Genomic DNA, 27,923 nt, shown 5'->3' on the forward strand with positions numbered 1-27,923 from the left:
AGTATCTAGTAGAATTAAGTCAAAGGTAACAGGACATTTTTTTCTTGAAAATGTTTCACCATCATTCGAGTGGCTTCTTCAGATAAACTAGATACTGTTTCCTAGAATATGTAACAATCTTGCTTCCTCCTGCCATAAGGCCCTGCTTCTTTGCTCAAGTAAGAGTATGACATAGCAGTGTGTCCAGATATTCTCATGTCTGAACATAAAGAACAATGCTCAATTAAGTTCATTGTTCTCTTGTGGTTCTGTGACTGAGTAACAGCATAGTTGCATTATTTCAAGTGGTTTTCATTGCATGGTAGGGCACTGCAAGCTTCATGTATGTATGTATATAGAGCTACATAGATGTAGCTCAGCACTGTACTCGGAAGATCAACAAATGAATAGGACAGGGAACAATACAATTATAAATACAAATAAATACAATGTCCATTTACATTCAAGATGAGGTGTAAAGGCGGCCATAGAGGCACAGATTTGATTGTACAATATACGGTGTGTATGGTGGGAGACGAGACGACTGATCCAAAAGACTTGAATATCAGTCGGCTCGTTGCTCACACAGGTCGGAAAATTTTGTTCATCGCCCAGTGTTTACTGCTGAATCATCACATACAGGTAGAATTCTATTGTATATCTGACGATTCATCTCTAAGGGGAACATTTACTATTGGTCGAATATCGAGGGTTAATTAACCCTCGATATTCGACTATCAAAGTAAAATCCTTCAACTTTGAATATTGAAGTCGAAGGATTTACCACATTTACTTTGATCGAACGATCGAAGGAAAAATCGTTCGATCGAATGTTTAAATCCTTCGAATCTAACTATTCAAAGGATTTTAATCCATTGATCGAACGATTTTCCTTCGATTAAAAAATGCTTAGAAAGCTTATGCGGAAGGTCCCATAGGCTAACATTGATGCTCGGTAGGTTTTAGTTGGCGAAGTAGGTAGTCGAAGTTATATTTAAAGAGACAGTACTTCGACTATCGAATAGTCGAACGATTTTTAGTTCGATTCGAAGTTGTAGTCGAAAGTCGAAGTAGCCAATTCGATGGTCGAAGTAGCCGAAAAAAAACTTCGAAATTCAAAGTTTTTTTCATTCGAATCCTTCACTCGAGCTTAGTAAATATGCCCCTTTATGTCTGTAATGAAAATGACTGATTGTAATTGTTAGGTCTACAGCCACCGTTAGTGTTAAGAGACAAGAGGGAAAGGATTCCTGCTGCATAGAGTTTACAGTCTAAGGGATATATTTATCAAAAAGTGAAGTTAGAGATTGCCACAGTCCTCTAGAATGAAATTCTGCCACTCTCCATTCATTTCTATGGGACTTTGAATATATTTATCAAAGGATGAACTTTCACTTTCACCCATTGATAAATACTCCTTTAAAAATCCACTCTAGAGGACTGTGGCGATCTCTAACTTCACTATATGATAAATAAACCCCATCTTGTCAAACTTGTAGTTTTGGGACTGTTGTGAGGGATGGTTAAACCAAAGAGGTATTTAAAAAAAAATCTGAATTGGTGAGGCCCTATGGAGTGAGCATGTGTGGCACAATAATATAAGCTACTTGCATTGCACAACAAAAGGTTGCCATATTCATTATTTCAGCCAAAAACTGAAGGCCAGGTTTAAGTGACAAGAACCACACATGTACATGTAAACAAGCTTTTCCACAGAACATGTTTTATCAGGGGTGACTTTGGTACATACTATATATTAACATCATTTACTTAGATGCTGTATGTATATAACTGTATGCATACATCTCTCTCTTCGTAAATATATTTCCGGGGGGCTTTAAAAAGAAAGAGTTTACACAGTTACACAGATTTTTTTCTGCTCCTACAGCCATTTTTTGTGATTAAGAATTTAAGGGACTGCTGCCCCATTTGAGGAATAATATTTTGTGAATTTTTTTGGGATAATTCCCTATAGTTAAATGCAATGCACTTGTAGTATGCCACTGTAATGTTTGAAAAACAGCTTGGTACTGAAAATTCACAAATTATTTAACCAGTAAGATCTACAGGATTATATCATTTGTCATAGTTGCAATTTACATATCTGGTTTTCAGTGGATGCTTAAGGATAGCACAGGGGAGCACATTAGTTACTTTTTGTTAAATATTCTTCAAATACTTTTGCTAAATGTTATTCTATTTTAATGGCAGTAATAATTTAAAGTTTAATTTTTTCAAACGTGTTTTGTTGAGAGATTGATATGTTCCAGAATATTAACATTTGTAACTTCTTTATAAATTGATTCTTATTTAAAGTATATTTTCTCTGTTTATGCTCTCGCTAGCATTTGTGGTGTGATCATCATGCTCCTCATTCCATAGAAAATATAGTAGGGGTCATTTACAACTGATGACACAGTTAAAGGCCAGCAAAAATCACCACATCCAGTTGTACCCACTCACTAAAGTCAAAATGAGCTTCTTGCACTTCTGCTTTATATATATATTTATATATATATATTTATATATATATATATATATATATATATATATATAGTTACATAGTTAAAGGGGAACATTGGCTTCCAAACCAAAATTTGATAAAGATAATATACCCATCACAGTTATCTGTTTCATCAAAAAGTATGAATAAATGGCAGTGTATTCGAGTCCAAATTACCCATTTTTATGTGAATCAGCATCAGATAATTTAGATTGCAATCTGGGCATGTTGGTAAATGCATTGTGTCTTGTTCTTAGAGTGACTACTGACTGATAAACAACACAAAGCTTGCCAACCTGTCAGATATGTAATTTGCTATGCATTCATGCTATTGTTTTAGCTTAAGTACCATGTACTGCATGGGAAAGTTAGGCAGGCAGTGATGCCTGCAATCCTTTTCCAATCTCCTGCTGTGATTTTACAGGTTCCTATAATTTAAAAGTGGAAATAGTCAGCTTTCATCAATTAAAGTGGACCTGTCACCCAGACATAAAATAGCTGTTTAATAAAAGTCCTTTTCAAGTTAAACATGAAATCCATCAATGAAAGGTTAACCAGTATACTTGTGGACAACTATCAAAAATTCAAGGAAATCTGGGAACCGTGGTATAGATATTCCTTTCCATTGGCAGAAACCCCTTCTATTCTCTGGTAATCCCCTCTGAATGTATAGAGTTTACAATCATTGGACAGAACCTGGTGTAATCTGAGGTAATGGACACTTGATACTATTGTGTAGATAAGCATTAGTTATTTTCCTGAGCCGAGAGCCAATGCAAATGAATCCATCTCGTCGAGATATTCTAAATAGTCAAGGGACCCCGCTGAAGTCGCCAGCATCTATGCTTTATATATAAAGTTACACCTATGTCAACTGTAACATGTCATCTAAAGTTATTACTATCATTGTTGTAGCTCGTCTCTCTCCCACTTCTGACAGAATGTCTGGAGGGGGGAGGATGAGTTCATTTCATTATCTTTCTCTCTTCTCTGTTTTCCTCTGTTTGGAAATACCTGACGACACTGCTTGCTTGTACAACCATTTTCTTTTCTTGGAAAATCAATAAAAAACTATTGAAAGAAAACATGAAATCCAAATTCTTTTTTTGGAATTAAAGTTCATAGCTGTTGTAAACTTATTTAAAAATATCAGCTGTCAATCAAATATTGTCTGCCCCTCCTCTATTGCCTTAGGCATCGATGAAGAGCAGGCAATTACTTTCAGTTTCCATTCAGCACTTCCTAGATGTCACTGCTCTCCACACATTCTCCCAGTTCTCTTTACCATTTAATTGTGTAGCCAGTGCATGGGGATAGACATCAGGCCCCACATTCTGGTGCACAAACAAGATTCTGAGATTATGCAAGGCTTGCCTCAATAACAGTGTCCACAAAATGGCTCCTGCCTGCTTGCTATAATTATGAGTTCCCAAACCGAAGGAAACAAGATCCAAATAATTTATACAGTGTAATTGAAGTTAATTTTTGACTTAACGTGCTAAAATAGGATTTGGAATCATTTATTTGGGTGACGGGTCCCCTTTAACATATCTAAAGTACTGCAAGAAAAGTATATACTTATGTCAAAGTAAATGAGTAAATATTCTTGTTAACTTATTTACAGCTGAACTGTTTTGTTTTGTCACTGCATACTCATAGATATAGAACCTCATTCATTGAACCCTGCAAAACATTAGGGGGCCCATTTACTTAGTTCGAGTGAAGGAATAGAGGAAAAATAGTTTGAATTTCGAATGGTCGATATGGCTACTTCGACCATCGAATGGGCTACTTCGACCTTCGACTACGACCTTCCACTTCGAATCGAACGATTCGAACTAAAAATCGTTCGACTATTCAACCATTCGATAGTCGAAGTACTGTCTCTTTAAAAAATTCTCCGACCCCCTAGTTCGCCACCTAAAACCTACCGAGGCCAATGTTAGCCTATGGGGAAGGTCCCCATAGGCTTCCTAACAATTTTCTGATCGAAGGAATATCCTTCGATCGATGGATTAAAATCATTCGAATCGTTCGATATTCAACCCAAGGTAAATGTGCCCCTAGCTCTCGATCTGGGGTAGAGGGCATGAAATGTGGGCATTTATCAAGTGTAACTGTTCATTGGTTAGACATAACAGGCACTGAGCTTTTGATGCTTGTAGAGACTGCCTTAATTGATGCAAAGATATTAACGGCTTCCCCTTCTAATAGGTATTGGGGTATCCCAGGAGAATAGGATCCGTTATCCAGAAACTTATTATCCAGAAAGCTCTGAATTGTGGAAGGCTAACACCCATAGACTCCATTTTAATCAAATAATTAAAACATTTTAGTATTTCCTTTTTACCTATAATAAGAAAACAGTACCTTGTAATTGATCCCAGTTTTTTTTTTTTCGAATTCTTTATTGAAGTTTTTATTGAAATTTAGATTTTCAGGAAAAAAAAACAAGAAAACAAGTTCCAGGTTACATAATATATCAAAGACATTCCAGCGAATAGTAAAGTGTTAAAGTGTTGTATTGGACCAGGCAAGAAATATATTTATATAAGCGTTAACCTTTTAAATACAGAAAGTCCTGTCCTGATACATGAGGTACAGGAGAACTGCATGGGAATATTTACTGATAACAATAAAATAACAATTTTCCAAGCCTAATAAAGGCTACTGACATTCTACAATGCAAGCAAAGAAAGAAGGGGGGGGGATAAAGGCGAGGGAGGGGGTCTGTTGCTCATTTGTGATTCAGATTAAGGTATCAATGATGGTAGGTGCTCAGAGATCCATGTTGACCATATTTTGTTAAACTTTTTGGGGATATGCAGATATGTCAACTAGTAAAAGGGGACTGAGGCATTTACTTTTCCACCCACTGCTTCTTTTTTGTGGGGTTAGTTAGATTTTCAGTTAAAATGAGTCTCTTGGATAAAAAGGTGACATAGAAGTGCCCTTTCCACTGGGTTAGGGTCAGTTTCCTCTACTTGGCTCAAAAGGAGTGTTGCTAGGTCCAAAAAGATTATTAATGCCAGAAGTCGACTTATTTCATTTGACACTCGATCGGATCAGAATGGATCCGATGCGGGCTGTCGGATCGCGGGACCGCATAGAGAGATGCCGCCGCAATCCTATGGGTTTGCTATATACTGGGTCCACTTAGCTTCTCTGGTTTATGCATAAGAGAGTAGAATTGGGAAAGTGGTTTTGGCAGCTCCAGGATACTTATCATTTCCTCTAATCTATGAAGAATAGTGTCTATAATTATGTCACCAAATTGGTTCTAGAGCATACCTGAGATGGATGTAATGGAAGAACATCTTGTTCAGTAGGTTATAATAGTGCCCTGTTTTTGGTTATATGTCCAAGGTATTTAATATTATACTGTGCCCATAATCTAGGATCAGGGATAGATAGCAGGTGAGGATTATACCATAGGGGGAACATGGAAGTCTTTTTTTTAGAAAAATGTATTAGAGCTGCCTTCCAAACTTGAATTGATCCCAATTCTACTGGGTTTAATTATTGTTTAGATTATTTTTTAGTATACACAAGGTATGGCAACCTATTACAGAAAGATCCCTTATCCGAAAAGCCCCAGGTCCCGAGCATTATGGATAACATGTCCCATACCTGTACTTAATTATATAAATGATATACTGTGTGGTTAATGTTGTAAAGTATAACAAGACCACTGTACCTGGAAACCTTGAAGAAAGTTGAAAGATAGAGGAGCAGAAGAATAAACACTAATTAGGGGTATATAAACCAGTGTACCATAAAATTATTGTTACTCTAAAACCTTGTAGTTTCTAAAATGTTTCTTCCACCTTCAATTATATCTAGTTTACGTTACCATAATGTCCATAATCTATTAGATTGTTTGGTAAAAATACAGCACAATTTCCAGACCTATTTTTCCTTTATGAATATCCAGTACTTTTTCTCTCCCCTGCATATTTTTCCTCTGGGCAATCTGTCTTTCCTGCTCTCATTCATGCAAAATAAATTATTTAAAAGGCAAGGGACTTCTCTGCATAGAAACGAAAATCTTAGAAGACAGGTCTTATGGCTTTAAATGCAGAACAGCACAAGGTCACTCAAATATTTTGCTGCCCTTTTCTGTCTATGGCTTTGGCACTGAAATGGCTTTTATTAGAAACGGCATTTTAAATCATAAAATAGTTCTCATTAGTGCATAGCATTTTTTTTAATTATGAGTGTGTGTCCCTTTTTTGTTAGCAGGCATCTGTGTTTAATAGCCAGTTTCTGGAAGTGATGGGGTTTTGTTTAGTTTCATTTTAAGATTTTTCAGATCATTCTGCAATGGCATAGTTTATGCTCCACGAAGAATGATTTGCAATGTGATTATCCACATTGCCATCTGTTGCTGATAACATTGGCTAGAAAAGCAATTCTGAATGAATCTTGGCACAATTTTAACAAATCCCTTTCCAGCTTTGTTTCCAAAATATCACAAAGTCCCAATCAGTCGCTGGCATAGATTGTGAAATTAGCAAACTGTGCTGCTTTGCCCAGATTATTTGAAACATGGATTCTGTTAACCGGTGATTGCTTTCTGCAGAAGATAAACCCTGAACTTTTCATTTTTTTTATTATAGTGGCATTGGAGTACATTCTGTCTATTCTGTCTAATTTTGTGTCTATGTGATTTGTTACAGTGCAGCTATTTTTCATCTGTGATTCAGATTAAAGTGAAATAGACTTGCTGTCAAGTTTTTGTTGTAATCTGTTAACAGGGCTTTCTAATGATATATGCAGGAATTCTCACCCCATGAAGTCATATAAAGCCACAGCTTTTGCAAAGTAACAAATCATTGTCATCCCACCTTTTAGGGACCATTTTTTTCCATAACATTTTTTACTGCATCGTTTTCCCAAATCAAACGTTTTAGCACTAAAAATCGTGTATGAGAATAATTACTCTAAAACAAGAAATAAAAAAAAAACAAAAAGCCATGAAAAACCTCTAATACAAAACTTCACCATTTAAAAACTGGTGAAGTCAATGGAAGCTGTCCTTTCCTTTTTTTTTGCATGTCCTTTCCTTTTTTTTTTGCATGTAATCGCACAAAAGTTCTTATAAAGTTTGAGGTTTTTGTTGTCATATTCGTATTCTTTCTGCATTTTTATTCTTCATGATTTTTATATTTGGATTTCTTAATAAATAAGGAGACATTTGTGCATTTTTAAAATGTGAATTTAGTTGAGGTTGAAAAAACTTAAACTAAAACTAAACATATCCAAATTTTTGATAAATAAGGCCCCTAGTATTTAAATAGTAATTGTCTAAAAGGCAGAATGCAAACACTCGTCATAGAAGGATATTGTTAGACTTTACATTTAGAAACTGGTGTTATAGAACACAGCTTGAAGTTGGTCTAAGTTCTCTTTAATCAATCAGTTAATTTAAAGATATATATATTAAATTAGAAGTAAGTCATTTTAGAATAGTCATGTCCCTATTAAATGTCATTAAAGTAAACTTTGCTTTAAAATAAAAATGTTATTGTGAGTTCAGCTACCTCTTTTGCCAATAGTGCTAAGATGAGCTATTAAATTGGGAGAACTGAGTTTTGAAGAAAAACTTAAATAACTGGACTTGTTTTCATTAAGACAAAAGGATGAAGTAAAATGTAGGGTAACATTCATTAATATATATAAAACGCAAAAGGTCAACACAGGGGGTGCCCAATGAATATCTTCATCCAAGAGCTAGGCAGTACTCTACAAACAAAATGATTGAAGGAGCAATGTCTGTAAAAAACGTATTTAACGGTTGAACTCTTTTCCTTTGCCTTACGTTATGGTACCTCTGGCAGCAGAGCCCTGCCTTATCCGTCCAGTCATTGTTACCTTGTTTGAAACTCAGTGATTGAAGGTATCACTGGCATAAAGAATTATGGTACTATTATGGTTTTGGTAATCAGTTAAATAGCTTTGGTGGGTGTGCCATCATTTTGGCTTCATTGTGAGAAGAGGTTTGGGTATGTTGTATGTTTAAAAAACTTGCACTGTAACACTAACAATTGCCCTGCAACTTAGCCCCATGTAAAAATCTCTCCACCCATGCACCAATCTCTAGTTTTTTACCCCTTTCTGCTTACGTACCATTGTCTCCCTTGTATATGTGCCTGCTTTACCACTTTTTTCGCCATGTGCCATTTCTGACCCCATCTCAGGGCCTATTTTTTTACCCTTCTCAATGGCCTGCCTACCACACCAGCCTTATTCTGGATTCATTGCAGCAATGTGATTTTACCTGGTTGAAGTTGTTATAGAGCCACGTAGTGGCAGAATATATAATCTGTTTATACTGTGTCATATTCTGTGTTTTTAAAAACCTTCAGGGAAACAAGCCAGTTCTTAGACATACTGACACCAGAAATTAACATATTTTTAAATCTATCAAAAAATCGTCTTTGCATACTATTTATAAATTTGCCATAAGAGTATTTTCCCAATGCTTTTCCATTGCCTATCTGATCCCCATGGTCCTGTATAAGAGGGCTGCCATATTTTTGCAGCAATATGCTATTTCCTAGCATTAGATGTTATAACAGACATGTTGAGAAGGGACAGTCAGGTTGGCAAAACAGTCAAGTATAGGAAATTCAAGTAACAATTAGTTACAAAAGCAGCCCTGTCAGCCAAAAATGATTAACATGCCCCATAGGCAACTTTCAATGTACATTCATATTTTGAAGAGTAGTTTTTAGTGTCAGTATCGCTTTAAATATTCTATTTTTTTGGTATTGCTTATATTTCAGGAAACACGTTGCTTTCCTCAAAAACAGAGGAAATTAAGGAGTAGGAATATGTTTACTTAACAGAAGTTACTGTAAGTTTGGGAAATATTAGTCAGATCCTGTGTTACTTTTTCTTTGGAAATGATTGCAAGCCTGAAGAAAGCCGGAAGGAATATGTGAGAATTATAAAGTTTTTTTTAACCACACAGATCTGCAGACCAGATACTGTTAAAGAGGTTATGTCTAAAGAGTTTTGAGGGCAATTAAATCTAAACCCATATAAAAAACTGACATTTACTTAATTCTTAATATATAAATCTGAGGCCCATACAAATATGCGGTAGATATATGGACTCCTCATTTTTACTCACTTACTGTATATCTGAATCTGTATATATTTCTTAGTGTAACCTGTTCATGAGCCTATAATTAACTTTTACTCTTAATAGTGATCTTGAAATATCATTGTGTAGGGAACAGTACTTCACATTAACTCTCTAAATCCTTTTCGTTTTCTATTTGCTCCTGAAACTGCACTTGTAAATTGTAGCGCCTTTATTAATAAAGGAGCCCTGTGTTTTGCTGTGAGGATATATATCTCTAACTTCAGTATGTATATCTGTCTTCTTTAGATTATCAATATGATTCTGAAGTATACATACATTTCTTATTCTGCTTTTGTTTATATTTTTAGCACCGGCAGCAGCGATCCCTATTGCATTGTAAAAATTGACGATGAGACTATTATCAGGTATTTCTTTCTTGTTTTCCTAGAATTTTAAAGAATTTTAATTTTAAAAAATGTAAATCATGAAAAGACTTCTTACTTGAAAATTCCCTGGCCCCATGCACGCTGGCTTATAGATACCATATAGTGTGGGTATATACTGTATCCTCTCATGTATATGAGAATGTAGGATGCTGGGGTGATGTCCATTATGATTGTAATGTATCCAACAAGCCAGATTCAGATATTACTACACTCTTCTTATGTTTTTCTGTAGAACCGCTACAGTGTGGAAGACGCTTTCACCATTCTGGGGAGAGGAGTACAAGGTCCACCTGCCCACTAATTTCCATTCTGTGTCTTTCTATGTGATGGATGAAGATGCACTCAGGTAATTAGAACTTGGTTAAAAGGAAAGTAAACAAAAAGAGGCATATCTACAAAAAGTTATGACAGTTCTGTAGCCACCTGTAGTTACACACAAATAGTTCAGTCAAAGCCAGCAAGTAAATACATCTTAAATATTTGTTTCTCAGGAAGATGTGAAGGAATATTGTAGGCTTGTTGCACACATGGAAAAAAACAGTTTCGTACTCATTATAGTAAATTAGAATCACCACAAATGTGGCACAGGGCATACTGAGTATGCAATTGAGTAACCTCAGCAGACAGTTTAGTAATTTGTCTTTGTGACAACTGCATATCTAAATATCCAAACAGAACCAACTACATTGCCTCTTGTCGATCATCCTATCAACCTATCTTTTAACTTGTAAATACTGGACATTTGTTTTTAGCAATTTATTAAAAGTTATGTTTTATTTAATTAATACACATGAGTTTTCGGATGTTATAAATGGTAAGGTGCAGCTATATGGGCCAGTTCTTTCTTCTTTTTTCTGATATATATTCACTATACCTGGCCCTGCACACCATCTCCTATGCTTGATGGTTGTGCTTCCCAGTCTCTGTTTTTGACCTGTTGTAAAATATGATGCTTGTACCTTGAAGTTAGTAGTTTTCATTGGATAAGTGTACTTTACATTTGTTACCAGATTTGACTGATTACATTTGTTTTTCCTATAGTAGATTTATGTCCAGATGGGGTGTGGTGGTGGCACTATATTTGTATTTTCAGTTTATTTCAGGACCAACATAGAAAGGTGTGCCTTTGAGCACCAGATGCTTCATTAAACTTGCTATACTAGTATGCTGTAGATGAAATAATGTGGAGGTTAATTATTTTATGTGTGCATTAGTGATTTGCAGGTTGGAACAAAACCATATCCATGAATACTTTGCGGGATGCAGGCGGTTTCCAGGGTGGAAGGAAGAATACTTCTGACCCCACCTCCGGCGGCCTGTATTTATAGACAAGTGCCTGAGTGTGTGGAGTGCACTTCTTAGTGAAATGTTATTTTTAATTACCAGCCTTTGCAAATGCAAGGTGCAGTTACAGCACACCTTACTTTGCAGCAACAGCTTGCGAAAGGCTTTTTACTGCCTTATTATACTTGTATGGGATATATTACTAGAAATCTAAAGCTTCCATCAGTAAGCATGTTGCTCCAGTGAGGGGCCCTTCCTCAGTGTGCCCCAACTATTAGCCTACCAGATCTCTAAACCCGTGGGTGGTTGGGCTTGCCAATCATTGTCACACTGTCAAGAAACCTTACCCATAATCCACCAAATACCACCCACCCCCACAAGCTCTGCCCATCTTACGAATCACAGATCACACTTTCACTTTGCTTGGTGTCCCTTCTGTCACGTGGGCCCTGACTGAAATACTCCCGGGATCTTCCTGATGGTGGCCATGAAAAAAAAAAAGCTATGAAATACAACCAAGTCATTGCTCACAGGTGCAGGTCTTTGAGGATATATATGCATAATATATATATATATATATATATTCATTTGAAATTTAGCACTGTAGTTAAAGCGGAGTAACTAAATGGGGTACATGGAGCACAGAAGGGATGCATATATAGCATAATTAGGATGCAATCAAAAATGATGTTTAATTAAAAGTAATTCTGTGGGGGAAACTGGGAATTCCAATTGAGTGGATTCCCACTAGGCAACAGATATATCTCAGAAAATGAAGTTTCTTTGTATCAGGTTGCTAGGCATTCGCAATGCATGAATTAATGGGATTAAAACATTCCTGACTGATTAATTTATACAGGAGCCAGCAAAGTATTATCAAAAATAATGTGTTAACAGTGTGAAAATAAATGGGTGCCAGAAATTCTTTAGAAGGTACATTTTTTTTATGCAGCAACTGAAGTGTAACAATTCACTATACTGTTTGACTAGTACAGTGATAATGCAGTAGAATGAACAATCAGGCAAATGATCATAAAACAGCAGGAAATAATCCAATGTAACCTTTAATTTAGAATATGAGCAATGCTCTATGGTCTCACCCAACTAGGTCTGCTGATGGACACTGCTTGTAGAATGGGGATCCTCTCTATAGAGAAACACCCTCCATATCAATGAGGCCTCTATGTTGGGTTGCCAGGAGTCTACCTGTGTATAACAGGGTACTAACTCACTAATCTCCTGTTGGAGCTTTGGGCTGCTCCGGTACCCTGATAGGCACTGAGTGGGTGCTGAACCACTCCTTTAACACTGCTGACTAATCTTAGATAAGAACTGGATTCCACTAGGGGTCTTACTCATATAATTGATTCTTTCTCAGTGAATGCCTGTAGCAATTCCCTGTGAATCCCAAGAGGATGTACTACTCATCTGCCTTTCCTCCAATACTTTAGAAGACACTATTCTTTCCCCAGAGACAGGGGGATGTCATTCTGTTAAAATATTAATACAATAACTAAACATACAGACACTTACTGGCAACGTGTCACATATCCAGGAGGGCTCATTTACATCTGGACCCACAGTTCTGGGCATGCAAAACTGAATGCAGTTGTTCATTAAAAGGTACTTGCATCCAAACACATTCTTTGCACTTCCACATAGTTGCTTGGACATCCATCCCACCTTCTGTTCCAAAACACTTACATATATGCCTACTGATGCAAGGGAACCCTGAAGCTACTGCCCCCCCCCAGAGTTCCCACCGTGAGCTGTGCCAAAAGGCATGCATACTTTATCCTAAAGAATCAAGCACATATATCATTATGATGCAGAGTACCGGAAATTATGTAGTCCTAGTGCAATTACTTCTGTTTTTTAAAAACACAGGTATTGACATTTTGGCTACCGTTGTGTAGGAAGCAACTTCTCCTCATGGCTGCAGCCCTAAATCTGACATTATCTGCCAAAAAACAACAAATTAAAGACAACTCATATTTTGATTATTCAAATTTGAGAGCTTTCCCAGAGCTTTAAAGTCATATCATATGACTTAAGTTTTGGATTCAGTTCAGCTGTAGAGTAAGGATTCATCCAAATCCTACAGAAAGTGTTGAGTCCTGAACTCATAGATTCAGTGCATCCTTAATTCTAAAAAACTTTACTACTCAACTGCTGCAGTCTATATAGGCCTGTCAAAAAGGGCCAAGTGCTGGAATATAGCCCCCAACTCCAAAGGGCACTCAATTCAAAAATTCAAAGATATATTTCCAGTCAATTCTCAAAGTTAAAAAATCACTTTTTATTCATCATAAATATTAAAAAAGTAGGCATACAGACCAACCGATATTCCGTCCTTAATTCTGGCAACTTTCCCATGATACAAATTTATCTGAAATTTCAGTATGCGGCTGAGAGAACCCCAGTAGTAGTTTATCTTTTTAAAATTGTTGCATACTGTCTCGATTGCCAACATACATTTGAAAATAGGAACCATTTGACAAAAAATCACATCTTTCAGCGGCATGGTGACAATTTTTTTAAATAGTGTACTACTAAGAAAAGGGTTATGATGGGTGGTCATATAAGTCTGTGTGTCAATTTATGTCTCAACAGTTAATCATATCTCTCATTTCTTGTTGTCAGTTCACTCTAAAATTATTTTGGTCACACTTACAAATTGGGTGTTCAGAGTGCAAGGTTGATCTATGCACATACAAGTACACAGGAAGGGTGCTACTGAAATATCCTATGCATGGAGAATGGAAACACTTGAGATGGTCAGGAAATAGGTGTGTAATCTATTTTGCATTAGCACAAAAGAACTGCTGAGGGCAGACAAACTCCATGATGAATTGCTTCCAACTGCAATGAGCTAAAAAACACTGGCACTCAATACTTATGCTTGACAATTTATCAGTTGGTCTTCATTTGTAATAGTTTTTATTTATTTGCCTTCTCTCCTCCTCTTTCCAGCCTGCAATTTAAAATGCTATCTGATTGTTTGTGGTCACTGACCCCCAATATCTAAAACATATTTCTTGTTATCACTATTATTAGGATACTTATCTATCTATTCAGGGCATCTCCTACTCATCATCCAGTCTGCCATAAAACCATTGCCTGGATGCTAAGGTATATTGGGACCTAGCAACCAGAGAGCTGCTAAAATGCCAAAACAGAGAGCTAATAAAAAATTAAAAATAGGAAAATGTCTCAAAATATCACTATGTTTGGATCATACTAAAAGGTGAACTAACTAACATTATTCTCATATGTGTCTGAGTTAGTTTACTCCTTTAATAAGATTATAGTTACATTTGTGGGGCAGGGATTCTTTTCAATATGTATGCTAATTTATGGATATGAATACCTTTTAGTATTCTTTTTCATTGACATTGTACCAGTACATACTGTACGACCTATTCATTGAAAAGCAAATATTGATATATGTATTTTTAATTTATTCAATTTTTGCCACCTGCTCTTTTTTATATTGTAGTTTACCTCTGCTATAACCTTGTTTTGTATGTTCACTGCCGCATTTCCTTTTGTTTAAGAGAATAAATCACTCGTGTTCTGCATGTTCATATACCTGCTTTTCAGATGTTTATGCATTCTTCCATTCCTGTCAGCAATATTTTTTCTCCCTTTAAGTTTTCTGCAGAATAAAAAAAAATTGAGCATGCACTACAAATAATCAGTGAATGATGTTGAATGTAAATGGACAAGTATACTCGAAAGATACCTAAAGAAATAGATAACAGCAGAGAGCTATGAATACACAACTTTTTTTTATTTTTTATAAATACACACAATTTCTTTTTTGATGTGCAAACACCTTTCTTGTTTGTTCATAAAGGATCTGGAGAAAATCTGACATTTACATAATGAATGGAAATTGAGCAGCCAATTATAATAAGAAATGGTAATGCATTTAACAGAAGTTGTTTGTTTGTTTTGTAGTCGTGACGATGTCATAGGAAAGGTCTGTTTAACACGTAATGTCCTGGCTGAACATCCTAAAGGTAACTGATTTCTTTGACTAGACTGGCACCTTGAAAGACAATACATCACACTAACCAAAAATATTTTTGACAGTGAAATGAAAAATATATGCCCTTATTATTATGTCATATTTAAGTAATTTCGCTTGATCTGCCCTATTTACCTTAACGGACCACCCCTTCATGTCATCGACCTGCACCATTTAGGTAATCAACCCTTCCCTTAAAGGAGAACTAAAGCTTAACCAAAGAAGTAGCTAGAACTGTTGTACATTATGTTTTAGGCTTCTGTGCCAGCCCTTTAGCAGTAAAGATCTGTGCCTCCAAAGATGCCCCAGTATCTCCTCATCTTCTTTTCTGCTGATTCACTGCAGATGCTCTGTGCTGCTGTCACTTACTCAGCTTAGAGACCGATTCACAATATACAGTACACAGAATATAAATGTTTATTAGTAATAAATACTGATAATTACTGCATGGCAGCTCAGAAACCAGTGCAACTAGCATCAGAATTTAATAATCAGCCCTGTAGCATTATTATATTACAGGCCAACCTCATTTTCTGCTTGATAATTTGCAACAACCCCCCGTATTCTGGTGCAATACGGTCATAATATAAAATATGGCATTTTTAGCCATATTCATTTTGAGGGTTTGGTTCTCCTTTAACATCAGCCAGCCCCTGTCATTATTTATCTAAACTTTAAAAAGGTTGCAACCCTTTTGGAGAGTGACAGTCAAGGTCACAGGAAAAAAAGGGAGAACCAATTAAACGTGTTACATCCATGCCAAATTTCTATTACAAATACAGTATATGATACATACATTTGTGCTGTTTCAAAGTTAAATATTCATACTCTAGCTCTTGATGCAGAGTGAAAGAATCTCTTGCCAAAATCATAAATATGGTCCATTATATAATAAAATATGTTTTGTAATATATTCATTAGAGCTATTCACAGGTTTTAATATAAAAATCACTTTTTAGTTTCTCAGAGATCTTTCCTCTGCTTAAAAGGTGAGAGTAGTCTACCTCCTTAGGAGCAGACATATAATTTTTTCCATCCTGAATGATGGTCATAGTGTCCATTGGAAAGTGCTTTTCCTTTGCTTGTTCATGTGACAGCAATAGGACAACAACGTTTTTGCTTTGTACAGACCCTTTTCAGTATTATAAAGTATTGTGAACAGTGTGCAAAAATACAGTGAAAGAAACTTGTTTTGTTTTGACTTTTATGGCCCCTTATCTAACTATCTGTCTCTGCTTTAGGACATGGGTCTCTGGGGCAAAGTGTCCCCATACAGAGTCCCTATATGCCGCTGAAGGCTTAAAGGGAAACTATCACAAAAATTTTAATTTAAATTACACTTCATCTTATGGAAATAAGAATCTTTCTATATAATTATTTAAATTATGTATAATGTTGCCCCATTTCTAAAATATTGTAGTTACTTCCCTCTTAGCATCCTCTTCATTCTGTCCTCATGCAGAAGTTGTAGTCAGATTTTGATTGACAGGTAAGTCTAATACATCTTTTAGGAAGGCTCCCTTTCCTAGCAGATGTGTTAAAGCTCAAAAAACTGACTCCATCATAAATTCTGCATGTAGAGAGTATTTCTGTTTTTTTAATAGATTGAGCTCTAATACATCTTCTAGGCAAAGGGAGCACCCCAAAGGTTGTATTACATATAGCTGTTGATCAAAATCTGACTCTAACTCCTGCATTAGGAGAGAATGAAGAGAGAAATAGAGAATTTTTAATTGATTATATTTAGGAACCTTCATATTTCAGTGAGATGTAGCTTATATTACATTTTCATATTCGCTATAGTTCTTTTTTAAGAATGGCTTCCTGGCAGCTAATAGAATTTGGCTTTCCTAATGAGATCTGTTCTTCACCAAATAATGGTTGGTGATATTATGTTGTTTTCATGATTATTATCTATGTTGCTACCAATTGGTATAAGGGTAAGGGCACACTTGGCGATTCGGGGAGATTTCGTCCACTGGCGAATAATCGCCTCTTCTTTGGGGCGACTAATCTACCCGAACACCTTCCCTCTGTCTTGCACCGGCTATGATGAAAGGTCGCCTGTGGCATTGTACACGCGGCGCTTAGTATTCCAAAGTTTCCTCATGAGGCAACTTCGGAATAATAAGTGCCGCGTGTTCCATTATTTTCATTATAGCTGGCGCAAGACAGAGGGAAGGCGTTCGGGGGGAGATTAGTCGCCCCAAAGAAGAGGCAATTAGTCGCTAGGTAACTAAATCTTCCCAAAACGCCAGGTGTGCCCTTACCCTAAAACATTTATGTATTGGGCAATGTTTATCTAAATTACATATTGACCCCTGTCTTTCCCATCTATCCCCATATAATTGGCAGGATACATTCAGGCTATTGGTCACAAAAACACAGTGAGGAGTCTTATATAATTCCTCATTTTTGCTTCAGCACCTGGATCTTCTGCCTTAAAATTTACTTCAGTAATCACATTCAATCCTGTAACCGAATCTATTCATGCTTGTTTTTTCCATTTCTACATAACAAAATTATTCTCTTCTTTGTTCTTCACCTGCCTTTAACCACTCTACAAGACATATTGAAATTAAAACTAGACTAAAATGCAGTAAAGTCATCCAGTTTCACAGAATATTTTATACTTATGATTATCATTCATTTTGACAGCATTTGCATGTTGCTAGCATAAGTAATTTCCCTTGCTAATCATTCCTCAGAAATAAAGAGTTAACGTGGTCCTGTAATGAATGTAGGTAATTATACATATTTGAATGAATAATAGCTGCTATTTCAAGAGATGTTTTCAGGAAAAAGGGAAAATTTATTTCATATGCATATTCACATGGCTTCTTTAAAAAAACAAACACAAAATATTTTGATTATATGAATTCTAAGCCAACAATGTTAGCTCAATGTATGTAATTTTATTAAAATTGTTACTTTGTATACTCATTCCTTTTAAGGTTACAATGGATGGAGGAATCTAACAGAAATAGATCCAGATGAAGAAGTACAAGGAGAAATTCACCTAAAAATTGAAATAATTAATACAGATGTACCACGTAAAGTACGCTGCACAGTGTTCGAAGCAAGGTAAGATATATGTCATATAAAAGACTGTACAACTGAAATGGTTGCATTCTCAGAATTAAGATTATTGAACTGGAGAAATAAAAAATAATTTTTCTTTAGGGTCAGGCCACACTGGGCGTTTTGGGGAGATTTGGTCGTTTTTACGGCGACCAATCTTCCCAAACGCCTTCCCTCACTCTGCGCCGGCTAAAATTAAAAACTGCCGGCGCTAATCACGCGGCGATTCGTTTTCCTGAAGTTTCCTCGTGAGGCAACTTCAGGCGACATCGGAAAACGAACCGTCGTTTGTGATTAGCGCCAGCATTTTTTCATTCTAAGCCGGCGCAGAGTCAGGGAAGGTGTTTGGGGAGATTGGTCGTCGCAAAAACGAGGCGATTAGTCGCCAGGCGACCATATCTCCCCAAAACGCCCAGTGTGGCCTGACCCTTTTAGTAATCTTTTTTTTTTTACATTCTACCCAATGTCAGATTTAGCCCATACACAGATTTCCAGTACAGTTAGGTGAATTACCATCTGATCTGTACAGTTGTATCTCCTGTGGTGCCACTCTGTGATCATTTTGGCCAATAAGCATCTATTGCTATTGGTGTAGAAAAGTACTCCTCCCACAAGGAAGTTATAAAATACGTACATTTGTTGTTACTGTTCTGCACTTAGCTTAAGAATTAATAATAGGTAAAGATGTTTCTTTATGGATTCAATAAGCAATACATATGTTCCATTTTGAATGCAAATTTATGGAAACATCTGCAAATGATATTGTCCCTAATTTAGATGCCTAAATTTATTGGGTACTTGATCCACCTCCACTTGCTATTGTTTAATCCTCATGCTGAATCTTTTGGTGTACAGAACAGAGGCCTTGCAAGAATTCTGCTGCCCTGAATGGCTGCTTGCTACTAGAATAACTTGATGCTGCCCTTTTTTATAAAGCAAATTGTTCCCAAGTACTTGTACTTGTAATGTACTGGGCATTTTATGTGGGGGGAAGTTTAGGAATGTAAAAGTTAAACTACAGTTTCTAGTAGGCTGGGAGTTCAGCATGAACTGGAGGGCCACAAATGCTGGTGGCATTATTTTGAGGCAAAAATGTAGTGCTTAAAGTAGACCTGTCACCCAGACACAAAAAGCTGTATAATAAAAGTCCTTTTCAAATTAAACATTAAATCTAATTAAATTTTTTTATTAAAGCATTCATAGCTGTTGTAAGCTAATCTATATATCTCAGTTGTCAGTCAAATATTGTCTGCCCCTCCTCTATGCTTTAGGCATAGAGGCGGAGCAGACAATTACTTTCACTTTCCATTCAGCACTTCCTAAATGTCACTGCTCTCCCCACATTCCCCCGTTCTCTTCACCGTTTAATTGTGTAGCCAGGGCATGGGGATAGACATCAGCTCCCCCATTCTGGTGCACAAACAAGATTCTGAGATGACACAAGGTTTACCTTAAAGGAAAACTATACCCCCAAAATGAATACTTCAGCAACAGATAGTTTATATCAAATTGAATGACATATTAAAGAATCTTACCAAACTGGAATATATATTTACATAAATATTGCCCTTTTACATCTCTTGCCTTGAACCACCATTTTGTGACTCTATCTGTGCTGCCTCAGAGATCACCTGACCAGAAATACTACAACACTAACTGTAACAGGAAGAAGTGAGGAAGCAAAAGGCAGAACTCTGTCTGTTAATTGGCTCATGTGACCTTACATGTGGTTTGTATGTGTGCACAGTGAATCTTACGATCTCAGGGGGCGGCCCTTATTTTTTAAAATGGCAATTTTCTATTTATGATTACCCAATGGCACATACTACTAAAAAAGTATATTATTATGATAATGGTTCATTTACATGAAGCAGGGTTTTACACATGAGCTGTTTTACTCAGTATCTTTTAATAGAGACCTACATTGTTTGGGGGGTATAGTTTCCCTTTAATAACAATGTCCACAAAATGGCTCCTGCCTGCTTGATATAATTATGAATTCCCAGACTGAAGGAAATGAGATTTAAATATTTAAAATTATTTAAATAGTGTAATTAAAGTTTTGCTTGATTAATGTGAATTTAAATAGGCACCAGATAGAAAAGAACTCTTACTGGACAGCAGTGCAGAGCTGGAGCTATTTTTAGTTCGACCATAACGCTGCCATAACTTTTCTGTTCCTACACCAGCGGCCTCTGGAAATTCATAGTGTTGCCACTAGAACTTGGCAGTGGTTGCATTTAAATAAACATAGGTAAAATTTTGGAGCAGTGCATTTTATTTGTGATTCAACATAAAAGGTATATGTGTACACCTCTGTTCTGCTTTCAAAAAATATGTTTTTCTTGTTTAGGGCATGGTGGGCTTGCTCATTCAGTATTTTATTAGATTGTAAACACATCTGCTAGATCTGCAATATCCTGCCTGAGATTCCTTTAGGTCTGATTCTCAGCACATACCCCTATGGGAATGTTAGACATGGGCAATCATGGTAGCAACTAACCACACTGTACATCTCTGCAGGTCAGGTGCAGGTATGGGGTGGGGAAGTTAACTATAAAGGTAATGAGGTAGTGTAGTCAGGAGAGCGCAAGGGGACCTGTGTCCTGGGGGGGGGAGTTCGTTTCCCATTAAGAATTCTGTGAAGGCAGACTGCTCCACTTAAAGGTGAGCACTTGCTGGTTATTGATAGCTAAAGCCTTTGCAGCAATGCCATTTAAGCACACATATATTACTGAATACATGTGATATATATCATCTAGCTGTACAATATATAAAATAAAACCTTCATAAAAATAAATCATCATATTTTAGTTCCCTGTGTGAAACTGGCTTTATTGTGTCCCTTTTGGCACTTAATATTTCCTCAGCTGCTGACCTAGAAAATCAAAACTGTTCATTTAATGTAGCTTGCTATGTAAAATAAAGGATATACTGTAATTCATTAGACCATATGACAAGCAGGTCACTGTATTCTTAGCGCCAGAAGAAAACAATAGGCACATGTCAGATCAGCTTTTGAGTTTGTTTCAGCCCAAAACACATTACCTTGTTTATTAATAGCATTTAAATATTTATTTTCTGTCTTAAAATCTACTTTTGTTATATGTTTCCAAACATACTACATGGTATAACTAAATATACAGTTGTTCCAACAGTATAAAAACATAATTAATCTCAAATGAATTTTGCACTGTTATCTCGCTCATTTATCAGCAACCAATTTCTGGGTCAGGAGATGGAAAGATGCCTAACCATGATCTCTTTGTACAGGTACATGTATTGTGATGGCAGTGCACAATACTTGACAGATTCTGGATTCTAAGCACACAGAAAAAATTGTGTTTACAGAGTAGAGGGTCTGAATATGTAATACATTGTGTATTTTCACATGAAATTCCCTATGCACCCTTCAATTTGTTGGGTCCCTGAAAATTAGTGCGTGTACATATAAGTGGGAACATATTTACCTTATAAGATGCAAAACTCACCCAGACACTTGTATCATAGTTGGGGGTTATGTAAGAATATATACTATTTTCCAGTTTATTGATATAGAGAGTGATATTCTGAGACCATTTGCAGTTGGTTTTCATTTTTTATTGTCTGCGTTTTTTTCAGCTATTTGCTTTTTTATTCACCAGCTCACTAGTCTGCAATGTCAGCAATCTGGTTGCTAGGGTCCAAATTACCCTAGCAATCACACATTGATTTGAATAAGTGACTGGAATATAGAATCAGAAGAAAAAGGCATATAATTCAAAAACTATAAAAAAAGAAAAAAATTAAGGCCAATTGAAAAGTTCCTTAGAATAAGCCATTCTTTAACAGTTAACTCAAAGGTGAACCACCCCTTTAAATAATTATTTAAAGCAGTATTGTGCTTACAAATGATACATTTTGAAGAAGGTGACTTTTCTTGCTCTTACATGTCTGAGTTGTGTTTAATTCAATTACTGGATGTATGGCAGCTTCTAACTATATTTAAGAGCAGAATAAACATATAATCTTATGTATATTTGGCATCTGAAATAGCTTACTGCATTGTCTGTTTATTTACAGTCTGCATCTTTTGCTTAAAACAGTTCATTAGCAACCTATTATCCACGTGCATGAATCCATATTGGTGGCAAAACAGTCCTATTGGGCAAATTTAATGTTTAAATGATTTTTAGCAGCAGGTATGTTGCTTTGAATTATGGAATGATCCCTTATCTGGAAACCCCCAGGTCCCAAGCATTCCAGATAATAGATCTTATACGTGTATATAATTATAAAGACTCCTTTTGACTTGGTACCCTGGAAGTTTAGAAGAAATGTATACCTTGCGTTAACAGATACTAAACACAAGACATTATCAGCTGCCATTGCATAGCATTCATATCAGTCAAAATGTTCTCTTTGTTCAATTTTAGGGACTTGGCACGGAAGGACAGGAATGGGGCATCAGATCCATTTGTCAGAGTGCAATATAATTCTAAAGTGCAGGAGAGCTCGGTAAGTCATTGTCAGTAAGTCAGCCAGGAATAACTTTGCATTTCCATTAGACTGTTGCGTGGAACAATGTATGTATGTACACACACAGGCACCATTAGACAAATAAGTCTAAATATACAGAGATGAAATGCTATTTGGTAAGAGAAACAGACATTTGTGTGAAAGCAGGCACTCAATGAGCAGTCCTCCAAACAGGCATGTAAAAAAAAAAAAAAAGCTAGCCTGATGTGTTTCATGTGGCTCAGGCAAGGAGCAATAATAACCCCATTGTGCAATAAGTCAAGAAGTCTGTCATGTCAGTCTTGCTTTGCAATTGTTGCGGGACCATTTGACCTCCAACCTCCATCTGAACAGCTGGTAGTGAGAGGGTTAAGTGCCAGGGATGGACCAGATAATAATCTAGTATTCCATAAGGCGGGATATGATTTTTTTTTTTGAAGAGATTTAGAGAGTGTTCCCTACAAGGCAATTCAAGGATGGGAGCCGCAAGATAGGGTCATATTTTGGCAACACTAAGAAGGAAAAAGCAGCAGGTTTTGTAAGTGGCATTAGTGTGCTGCATCTATCAATGCAGGCCAATGTGTGAACCCTGGGGCTACCTCCACCTTGTCTCCTGCTTATTGTTGCGGAAACAAAATGCAATAAAATTCCATTGTGGGTGTAAAAAGTGCTGCACGGAAAATATTCAAATCATGTAACAGAATTTTGCTGTAGGAATTTTATAAACTTAACGATTTCCTGTCTGGCTTTGATAGATGACATAACATTCAGGAAAGTCCAGGAAAATGGTAAATACGTTTTTTTTTGCTCATTGGAACAAACTGAACAATTTATGACTATTAAACTTCACATAGCATCTGTGGTAAAATCTGTACTGTTATTCAGCTGTGCCACATTAAGGGCATGTGTTCCTTCATTGTGATAACTGGATTGTCCTTTTACTCACAGGTCGTGAAAAAGTCTTGCTACCCTCGCTGGAATGAAGCATTTGAGTTTGACCTAGAAGAAACAGTTACTGAGAAATTAAACATAGAGGTTTGGGACTGGGACCTTGTCAGCAGAAACGACTTCCTTGGAAAGGTATGGATATATGCAGCATTATCACTTTCCTCCTTCTTAATAACACATAGTTATACGTGCTAACTTATTCTGCAGCACTTTATAATAAACAAGTGTATACATTGAATATTTAGGTTACAAACAAAAATACAACTGGAAAAGAGGGACCTGCTTAACTGGTCCTATACTATTGTTTTCACCCAGTGCAATAAAAAAAGAGCCAAAGCATTTCTGATGTGATTAGAATGTTACTGCAGATAATTCAGGGTAACAATACATAAATCCGGCAATATTCATGTTCCTTTCAAGTCACATATCAGTTCCAGCATTGTCATGTCTTAAAAAAATATCAGACATGTTTTATTCAAACTACTGTCCGACCCTCAGATAGAAGACATATTTGTTTACTTGTGTGTTTTAATTTAATATAGGTAAACATGTTTAATTTTGACTGCTGCTGTTTTCCACCAAACAGCAATGGTATTGAAATTCAACATATGTCATAGGTCTAACTTCATGCCAGGAGATTTGCCATTTAGAGGTTAGATAATTTTGTGAGGATTCGTCATCAATCACTTTCCAATATTTCCAGTTTCAGTGACCATGTCTAGGGACTGTGCCATAAATATAGAGATTATAACTAGAAGAAATGGGAAGTGATTGACAAGAATTTCATGTTTTTCATAGAATAGTCTTTCTAAAATGCTAGCAAATATCCCTTTTGTGACATTAGCCTTACATATTATACTTTGTTGTTGCTATTGCTCTCCAGAACATTCCAGTGGACTCCCTAGCAATACCTTCAATGTTTGTGTGCATGGTGTAGATATACAGGAACAAACATTTAAAAGAGTTTGTTGGTCCATGGATATACATTTAATTCATACATTAAGTGGGTTATTTTAATGAAAAAAAAACACGCCCAAACGCCCATACCCGATTTGACCTTATTTATTATTTATAAAGCTCAAATTAATCAGTCCGGGGAAAACCCCCAATAAATTGTACTATTTTTTATTTATTTTTTTGCCCGAAAACCCCAGATTTTTCAACTTTCGCACTTAACTCAGCACAAACCATAATAATAATCTTTAAATCAAGATAGGTGCCTCTCCCACTGACCTACTATATACAGGACCTTGACAGTTCTGAGATGGCGGCATTTCGGATTTGGGCTTTTTGCAGCATCAGGGTATGATAAGTCTCAGAAAATTTGAGTTTTTTTCCACTAACAATTCCAGTTTTTGCCCCAAAAAGCCTGACCAGATAAATTTGAGGTTTAGTAGAAAAAATCCTAAATCTTTAAATTTTTCCCCAAACATGTCATATAGCTTCTTAAAGGAGTACTAAAGCCTAACTAAAGAACTAGGCTAGAAATGTTGTAAATGTTGTACATTATGTTTTGGACCTATGTACCAGCCCAGAACAAACACAGCCATTTAGCAGGGAAAATCTATGTTTCTGAAGATGCCCCAGTAGCTCCCCATCTTCTTTTCTGCTGATTCACTGCACATGCTCTGTGCTGCTGTCACTTACTGGACTTAGGGACGACTCATAATATACAGTTTATAAAGATTAGAAATGTCACAATATAAGACTGATTAGTAAATAATTCAGATTATTGGTACATGACCGCAAAGAAACCAGTGCAACTAGCATCAGAATTTAACATTCAGTCCTGTAGCATCAGCTTATATTACAGACAAACCTCAGTTTCTGCTTGTAAAAAACCCCTGAGCATGAGTGTCGCAGACAAGATGGTGAGCCCCTGTGACAAGTTTAAAGTCCTGGATCATTGCTGCTATTGAGAAGCTGAAACTTTAGGCTGGTGCAATAAGTTCATTATGTAAAATAAGGCATTTTTAACCATATTCATTTTTAGAATTTAGTTCTCTTTTAACTGTTACTAGATCAGTTCAATAGTTATTTTAATTTAAACTGTGCCTTGCAATCATCTCAGTCTGCCTCATGCCTCTTTATGCATCACTCTTGACCTTTGCTAAATCAGCTTTAAACACTGCTTATAATATTTGTACTTTGTGTTAAAGCCTTCATGAGTCATTTTCAGGTTCAGTTAAAAAATGTCTGACTTGCCTTTTAAGTTGCAGGGAAGAGATAAGCATCTCCTTCTAAGGGAGCAGGAATGCAGATTACTTCTCTGCAAGGCTGTGCCATACTTTTAGAAATTTGAGCTATACTGGCATACAGTACCTATACGTATGTGTTCTGTTTTGCCTTAAATATCTGTTGCTTCCCCTTTACCTGTTCCATTCTGTTTCATTTTGTTGTTCCAGTTCCAGTCAACTTCCCCTTTGATCTGACCTTGATGCCTGGCTATGTGCCACTTTGTTATTTAATGCCCCAAATAATTTTCATCCAACATTAAATATTCAGTATTGTCACCACTGTCCAAGAAAGGTGTTTGATGTCATAGCTGATATCTTATCTACCTTTTACATCTGCTACAAGGATGTAAGTAAACAATAGATTATTCACTTTGAGTGGCATTCCCTTAGGTCACAGAATTTAATAAAAGGTTATATCATGAAAACCTACGCAAAACCCATGCTTAATAAAAGATCACTATATCCCCATAATTCTGTTTGTTATAAGGAAATACCCAAGCTACCATATTTTTTTATATCTCTTTATATGGGGAGAAAAAAAGAATTTCAATAAACTGTCCCAGTGATATCATCCCATGTTCCCTCATCATATTTTATTTCTGACTTGTTGGAGGATTGAAACCGAATAGAAGGGCTAAGGGGTGGTAAGTCTGTGGCTAGTCATCCAAAGAGAGACCTTAGGCAATGTTAAACTTAAAGCAGCAGGCTGGTGCGGCACTTTGAGAGAAGGGGCCCCTCTCTAATACCTTTTGGACACAGGCACTGCAAGCATGGAGGCAGAATTGATTCATTCTCTTTAAAGTGGCAGACTTGGACCACTGATGCTGACTTCACCTGCTCAATTTAAACCCACACAGCGAGGCAAACTGCTGGAGTACGGTCTGTATACTTACCTTATTATTTGGGAGTAGGACAGGACATTGATTGCGATTGTTAAATCGCTAAGGAAGTCGCTGGACTTTTACATCTGCACTCCCAATCCTATTAATTACTAACTTCAGTGCACAGATCACACTGCGAATTTATAATATATACATCATACATTGCGCCACTTATCCACATTGTGGAACTGTCCTTTGAGAGAAGACTTGGTGCTTACTACATTGGGATAATCCTGCAATTTTACAACATTTTGGACAGTGCTTAAGTTCCATGTTCCGCCACATACTTCACTATTTCAGCTTGGTGCCTTATCAGCTGTGTGATCACTAATCACTGGATATAACTATCGGCATAGATGTGTGCCTTATTAGTTTAGCGTTACTATTTTCATAGACCCAGTGGTCTGTTCCTCACTTGCAGTTACCAATTATATGATTTGCTCTTCCTACCTGCTTTAATAAGGCAGGTGGTGGGGTCAAATAATCTAACAGAGGGATCCCTCCTCCCATTTGCTGCACCTTGTTTGTCTTTTAACTTTGTTTTAACTTAGAATTGGGGCATGGTTGTGAATAAATATTGCCTTTTTAAATTATTTGGATCTTGTTGAACTCAATACATTGATAGAGTCCTGGAGGTTAAGTCCTCTTTTTTCACGTTTGATATTTAACCTTGCAGTTTGCGGACACTCCATGGATTCTTTTCGATGAGTATAATAACTATTATCTAATGTCTGGCTTGTTTACTTTTAATTGTATGAGCATCCATAAACATTTATAAAACTAAAAGGAGGATGGAAGACTGCGCAGAAACCTTTGTCCTATTGTGTGGGTTGTGTTGATCTGCAGTATTTGCTACAGCAAAATGATGCTACTTAAATTCAGCCACAGGAATGTTTGTAGAGACAGAATTCAGTGCAGGATACAAAAGAAATCACACAGTG

At 36.4% G+C, this 27,923-nt stretch overlaps 1 protein-coding gene across 1 annotated transcript in view; it reads left to right on the forward strand.

Moving 5' to 3' along the window:
* Positions 1-27,923, forward strand: part of rasa4.L (RAS p21 protein activator 4 L homeolog) — a 78,902-nt gene that overhangs the window by 21,284 nt on the left and 29,695 nt on the right. Inside the window, exons 3-8 of the mRNA XM_018246869.2 lie at positions 9,944-10,000; positions 10,254-10,367; positions 15,269-15,330; positions 18,293-18,422; positions 22,835-22,916; positions 23,865-23,996. Of these exons, the coding sequence (XP_018102358.1) occupies positions 9,944-10,000; positions 10,254-10,367; positions 15,269-15,330; positions 18,293-18,422; positions 22,835-22,916; positions 23,865-23,996 (577 nt within the window). The remainder of the gene's footprint in view (positions 1-9,943; positions 10,001-10,253; positions 10,368-15,268; positions 15,331-18,292; positions 18,423-22,834; positions 22,917-23,864; positions 23,997-27,923) is intronic.

Source organism: Xenopus laevis, chromosome 2L, assembly GCF_017654675.1.
Source record: "Xenopus laevis strain J_2021 chromosome 2L, Xenopus_laevis_v10.1, whole genome shotgun sequence".
NCBI lineage: Eukaryota > Metazoa > Chordata > Amphibia > Anura > Pipidae > Xenopus > Xenopus laevis.